Here is a 6,000-nt window from a genome sequence, read left to right as displayed (position 1 = left end):
TTGAACCCGCCACCCTCGGCATATGGGGCCGGCGCCTTACCGACTGAGCCACAGGCGCCGCCCCAGTTGTGTTCTTTCTTAGCACCTATCACTCTTGGTTAGTCTGTCGTCCTCCCACTAGAATTAAGCTCCACAAGAACAGGGGCCTTGTTAGTCATATTCAGAGCTGATTCATCCAGCTAGAGCGGCACTTGGTAAAGTGTGCATGCTTAATAAAAGAGGGGGTCGACATATACGGGTTCCCTTTAATCTCTCTGCTCCTCCCAGATCGTGTGACATACATCACTACAACACATCTCCACAACCCCCCACCCCCCGCCCCATCCTTTTCCCAAGTAAATCTCTAAACCCTTCACTCCTGGGATGCCCCTCCTTCTCAGAGCCTCCTCCTTTGGCCAAGCTTCTCTCACTCGCTGCCCCTCGCAGACCTGCGCCCCAAGGTTACTACACCTTCGTCAACGCTCCTAGAACCCACCTGTCTCCACATCTGGCCCTACCACCAGACACTCGCGGACCCGCCGCGCAGCTATCCAGGCGTCGAATGGGCACTGCAGTCATCGACCGCGCATGTGCGGAAATCGGTTGCACACGGAGGATCTCTGACAAGTGAGGAGTCGCCTCGGAGTTTCCGTCCCGGTCTGGGCAGCCTTGGGCTGACGGGAAGTCAGGAGTGACTAGCTGGAAGGAGGACCACGGCGCAGGGCTTTCTGGGACATGTAGTCGTGGCGCTCTCGAGGCTCCACTCTGAGCGAGCCCTTAATTCTTCAGGTCCGCACGTCCCGCATACACGGTCCAATGCTACTTTCAGCTCAGAGTTTAGCTTCGGGAAGCCAGGAGAGATTGGCCCGGAGTCGGCCTCTCATTCCCACAACGCCCTGCGGAGGCCGGGGCGCCTGCTGGGAGTTGTAGTCCCTGCTCTGCGTACTGCGTTCGCCGAGGGGGAGGGCGGAGCTGCCGGCGGCCCGGGCGGGCTGGCAGCTAGAGTGGGTGCGATAGCCGCCTCCGCCTCTGCCGCCTCCGCCGTCGCCTCCTCCGCCCGGGCCGTTCGCTGCTGCGCGGGGAGAGCGAGGCGGGGCCGCCGGGGTCGCCATGGAGCCCGACTCAGTGATTGAGGACAAGACCATCGAGCTCATGGTGAGTGCGGCCCGCTGGACCGTCTGTTCTTCCGCCCGCCTGGCCCCGGGCGGGCCTGCCCACCTCAACGTCCGGCGAGAGGCCGGCTCTGGCCCTTCCCCGCCGCCTCGGCCCAAACCTGGGCTCCCCGCTTTCCCTGGCCTCGGGCCTGGTGCGGTTCCTCCGGATCCCTCGAGCTTTCAGGCTGGACCTGGCCCGGCCCCCCTCCATGCCCCTCAGTTCTCTTCCCTCTCCCCGTCCCGTTTCCGAGCCCATCTCTCAGACGACCCTCGCTCGTTTATACTGTAGACGTAGGTCACACTGGCTGTAGCATCTCATTCTTATCCTTTTAGAAGGCGATTTTTACTCTGTATTTCTCTGGCCCAGGCCCGCTCCGCGCTTGCAAGCCCTACTTAGCCCGAGTGAGGTGGCGGGAGGGGGTACGGAGGACATCGGTCAGGGCCGCCTCGGCCTCCGCGTCCTAGGACCGCTCTCAGCACTCTGTTCCCAACCTACGGCTGTGTGGATGCCGGTGGCCTTGCCGACCTGGGGGCGGAGGTGGTAGGGAGCTCGCGGGTTTGAGGCTGTGACGGATAGGGGGCCTCTTTCCCGGGCCCCTGTGTTGTTGGGCTTCTCGGACAAAGGGTTTCCTACCAGGCCGAGAGGGATGTTTGCATAGCAAGGCCCCAGGTACTCTGCAATCCATCCCCCAGGAAAGAGAGACCATAACTTCACGTTTTCCAGAGCTGCTTTGGGAAATTGGGGGAGGGAGAGGGAGGAGGTCATCCTCATCTTTGCCGCCAGTTCTTTCTTCTCAGAGGAAAAAAAAGAGGGGAATCCTTGGCCCCTGGGGAAGCGACCACTCTTTCAGAAACCACTGGCAGCGAGGCCAGACTCACTGGTCCACAGACAATCCCCACCCCCTTCCGCTTTAGGATTTGGAGCCAGAAGGGATTTTTAGAAACAGGACCATGAGAGTGGCTAGAAGAAGTGAAGAATTTGCTAATTGGTGGGAGAAATAAAGGTATTGCCTGCCAATTTGAACATTAGGGAAATCAAATTGGGCTCTGGAGAGTTGGGAGGAGGAAGTCTTTGCCTCAGCAAATGGATATGCCCAGTGTTTCTTCCTGTGGAAACCTTGACAGTTTCTTTGTATCTCTAACACCTTAACAACTTCTACCCCAGTATTGAGAGGAAAGGTGGAAGAATCTACTTAACCCAGCAAAATGTTTTCCCTAGCCAGATTTTCTTCAGTGTGAAAATGTTTATTGAGTCAGTGATTCCACTGGGTAGGGTTGGTGACATCAGAGCCACTTCCCCCATTTAATGCTATAAATAATAAATGGTGACACTGAAAGTCTGTTGGATAGCTGCATGGTTTCTGTCGATGGTGGTGTCTGGGGAGTTGAGAGGCTTGTTTTAAAAGTTGAAGTACAGTAGTATACATACAGAGGTCGAAGCTTCAGTGTTTGTTGTGTTATGCGTAATTCCCAGAACTGGACTTCTCCAGCATTCTTGAAAACTAGGAGAAAAAAATTGATAGCTTTTTATTTTTGTGGGTGTGCATGTGTGATTGTTTTCAAAGGGATAATGTCACTGAGTAGTTTTTCCTTTAGCACAATTTATCAATTTTTTAGGCGTTTGATATTCTGCAGCTTTTGTAGTGGGTTATTGGTAAATAATTGGAGTGACATATACTACATATTCTTAATGATATACAATATGTACTATGGGAGGAGTACTTGAGATTGGAAAGTTGTAACTTGGTACCTCTTTGAAATTGGCTGTTCTTAGCTCCTTCCATTTTAGTTTCTTTAAAAAATAACTAGAATATCTTTATTTTTGAAAGGATTAGAAGAAATACAGTGTAACCCAAATCAGAGTCTTTGAGTGTATGGTAAAACAAAGCAAAACTCCCTCAAAACCAATCAAACACAAAACTTTGGCTTAAATTTACTGGCTTCTTGTGCTCATAACTTAAAACGTTCTGTTTTTACATGATAGTACTTGTCTCTGAGCTGAAAAGAGATTTCAGCCTTTTCAGGACATTATAAACTGTGATTCTTAGAAAATTTAACAAAGTTCAGTAGTTATGATCAATTTTAAAATGGCTTTTTAAGGATTTTGATATTTTCTTGACAGAGTTATTAGTTAAGACGCTTACACAACTCTTTTCATAAACCATCAATGTATTTAGTATAGTAGATAGTACAGGTGCTTAACAACTGATTGAGTAAATCCAGGATCAAAGGTAGGAATGATAATACCTTAAAATCTAATTTGCACATGGCTTTCTATATTCATTGCATTTGAATTACAATTTCCAGAACTAGGTTAAACATATTTTTTACATTGGTTTTAAAATAACATAATTGAAGGGGTTAAACTGATGGCATTTTGAAAGCCTAAAGCATGAAATATTTTTAGGTTTTTATGAGTCAGCTTCCATACTCAAGTATTTGTGATTGTGCTGCTTGGTACTTAATGGTTAACAAGATAACTTTCATTTGATGTTCCAGAGAGTGCTGTATTAAAAAGAGGAAACAGACTTCTTGGCTATCATTTCTTAATTTTTATTCTTCTACTTTTCCTTGATTTTGATTCTTCTTTTTTCCCTTGCATTTTTGATGAGTTTAGTAGGAAATGAAGCCGGTGAAAGAATAATAAAGTCTTCAAAATTTAACCTTCATTTTGATTTCTACTCCTGCCAGAGGCATGAGTCCACAAAGGGTGCTTCTCCCACTGGCCCACTGCATTTAAAGTCTATATGCTTAATTCAGACAACTGAATTTACAATTGCTGATGGTAAATAATTTAACCACCAGATAACTTCCGTGGCTTTATATTGACCCAGTAGGGTACCTGATTTGTGGGCCTGTTTTTCAAACTTCTGACTTTGGTGAAATCAACCTTATTATGAATGAGGCAGAAAAGTAGTAATCTATTTTGGAAATACACAAAGTTCATCAGGCTACATTTAGTTTGGTGGACTTCACCGGAAAGAAACTGTAGATTATGTATCACGTGATATTTATTCACATTTGAGTTAGGAATATGAGTTGATATCAGGCGCCGATCACTAGAAAGCACTCACGAGAGCTGCTGACTGGAAGAGAAAGATGGTTAGTCTCTCTATTAGAAGATAGCAGAAATTGGAGAGGCACTGTGGCTCACACCTGTAATCCTAGCACTCTGGGAGGCCAAGGCTGGTGAATTGCTTGAGACCAGCCTAAGCAACTGTGAGACTCCATTCTCTACTAAAAATAGAAGAACTAGCCAGGCTTCCTGGTGGGCACCTGTAGTCCCAGCTACTTGGGAAGCTGAGGCAAGAAGATTGCTCAAGCCCAACAGACTGAGGTTACTGTGAGCTCTGATGAGGCCATGGCACTCTACCCAGGGCCACAGAGTGAGACTATCTCAAAAAAAAAAAGAAAATGCTATGAGTTTAGGAAAGATATTCCTGCCCCTTCTCCCCTCTTTACACAATTAATGGGCAGTTTATACGCTGTTGTTATAGATGTTATAAGTTTAGAAAAGCTATCCCTGCCCCTTTTCCCCTCTTTACACAATTAATGGGCAGTTTATTGTTAGTTGTCTAATGATTCCCCTCTTTGCTAAGGGACTTAAAGTGAGTCATTTCCCTTCTGTCTTATTTTTTAAGTGGCTATATTATTGGATGAAGTAATATAGGATAAAATACATTGATCCTTATTATGAAGGTGTGATACAAATGCAGTTTGTAGAGCTGGTGAACTATTGGTAGACCACAAGGAATTGAAAGAAATCAGAAATTTTTTCTTCTTACCTTTTGGATCTTACTTTTTCCCTTCTTGTCATTGACTAAGTGGGGTAAGTGGGATTGTTTAGTGACTCCATCAAGAAATTGGATCTTTGTCACCATCACTTATCCTCATGTACTTCTAATGAAGAGCTAACTTACCAAATACAGATAAAATAGGTGCATGCTTCAATAAGGTCCTGCCTAAAGAGGCTGTGACTCAAATATATCAAATTTTTACCCCTGATTTTCTTTCTTTTTTTTTTGTAGAGACAGAGTCTCACTGTACCGCCCTCGGGTAGAGTGCCGTGGCGTCACACAGCTCACAGCAACCTCTAACCTTGATTCTCTTGCCTCAGCCTCCCGAGCAGCTGGGACTACGGGCGCCCGCCACAATGCCCGGCTATTTTTTTGTTGCAGTTTGGCCAGGGCTGGTTTCGAACCCGCCACCCTCGGCATATGGGGCTGGCGCCCTACTCACTGAGCCACAGACGCCGCCCCTACCCCTGATTTTCAGTAGATTAGATTTCCTTTTAGATTTGACAAGCATAAACATGTTTCTGCACACAGGTTTTTGTACTCTTGGCTTCAAAGCACTGTAGGCTATATCCTAGCCTTTAGCTAAACACAGAAAACAGTATATATCCCTCTTGAGCCTATGAATTGTTTGCTTGAACCTATGAATTCTAGAAACAAAGTTTTCTGCTCTGTGAGATTTCCGGGACCCTGGTTCCACCTTGTGATTATTTGTACTTTCACAGAAAAGAAAGCAAGTCCAGTCTCCCTTTGAATTCCATTCTCTCTTTTGGCTTATCCTCCCATTTCCCTCACTTATTCTGTATTCTAGCCAAAGTATGGAAGACCATGGTCCTTCAAGTTCTGCTCATAGTTTGCTTTGTCAGCACTGATAAGAGCTGATAGTTGGTTCTCTGGTCAGGTTGGCTTAGGTCACATCTCAGCAATCTTCCCTTCTGCCTAGGATGATGAAGTCTATCCACCCTCAAAACACAATAAATGCCACCTCTCTTGGTGTCAGTTTATATTATGGTGGCAGATACCATCTTGTTTTTATGTCTGTAGCATTGCCTGCCTCCAGAATAATCATTGTT

At 46.5% G+C, this 6,000-nt stretch overlaps 1 protein-coding gene across 6 annotated transcripts in view; it reads left to right on the top strand.

Moving 5' to 3' along the window:
• Positions 1–721: 721 nt before the first annotated feature.
• FBXW11 (F-box and WD repeat domain containing 11) overlaps positions 722–6,000 on the top strand; it is a 142,223-nt gene continuing 136,944 nt past the window's right edge. For 2 of the 6 annotated variants that reach the window (XM_053567353.1, XM_053567354.1), the window contains exon 1: positions 927–1,134. In XM_053567353.1, the coding sequence (XP_053423328.1) occupies positions 1,090–1,134 (45 nt within the window). In that variant the 5' untranslated portion in view covers positions 927–1,089. Of the gene's footprint in view, positions 1,135–6,000 lie in introns of all 6 variants that reach the window. The other 4 variants (XM_053567358.1, XM_053567357.1, XM_053567356.1 and 1 more) reach the window with 3 other exon arrangements.

The sequence above is a fragment of the Nycticebus coucang genome, chromosome 17, assembly GCF_027406575.1.
Source record: "Nycticebus coucang isolate mNycCou1 chromosome 17, mNycCou1.pri, whole genome shotgun sequence".
Lineage (NCBI taxonomy): Eukaryota > Metazoa > Chordata > Mammalia > Primates > Lorisidae > Nycticebus > Nycticebus coucang.
Note: the sequence above shows the minus strand (reverse complement) of the source record. Positions and strands in the feature narration are given on the sequence as shown.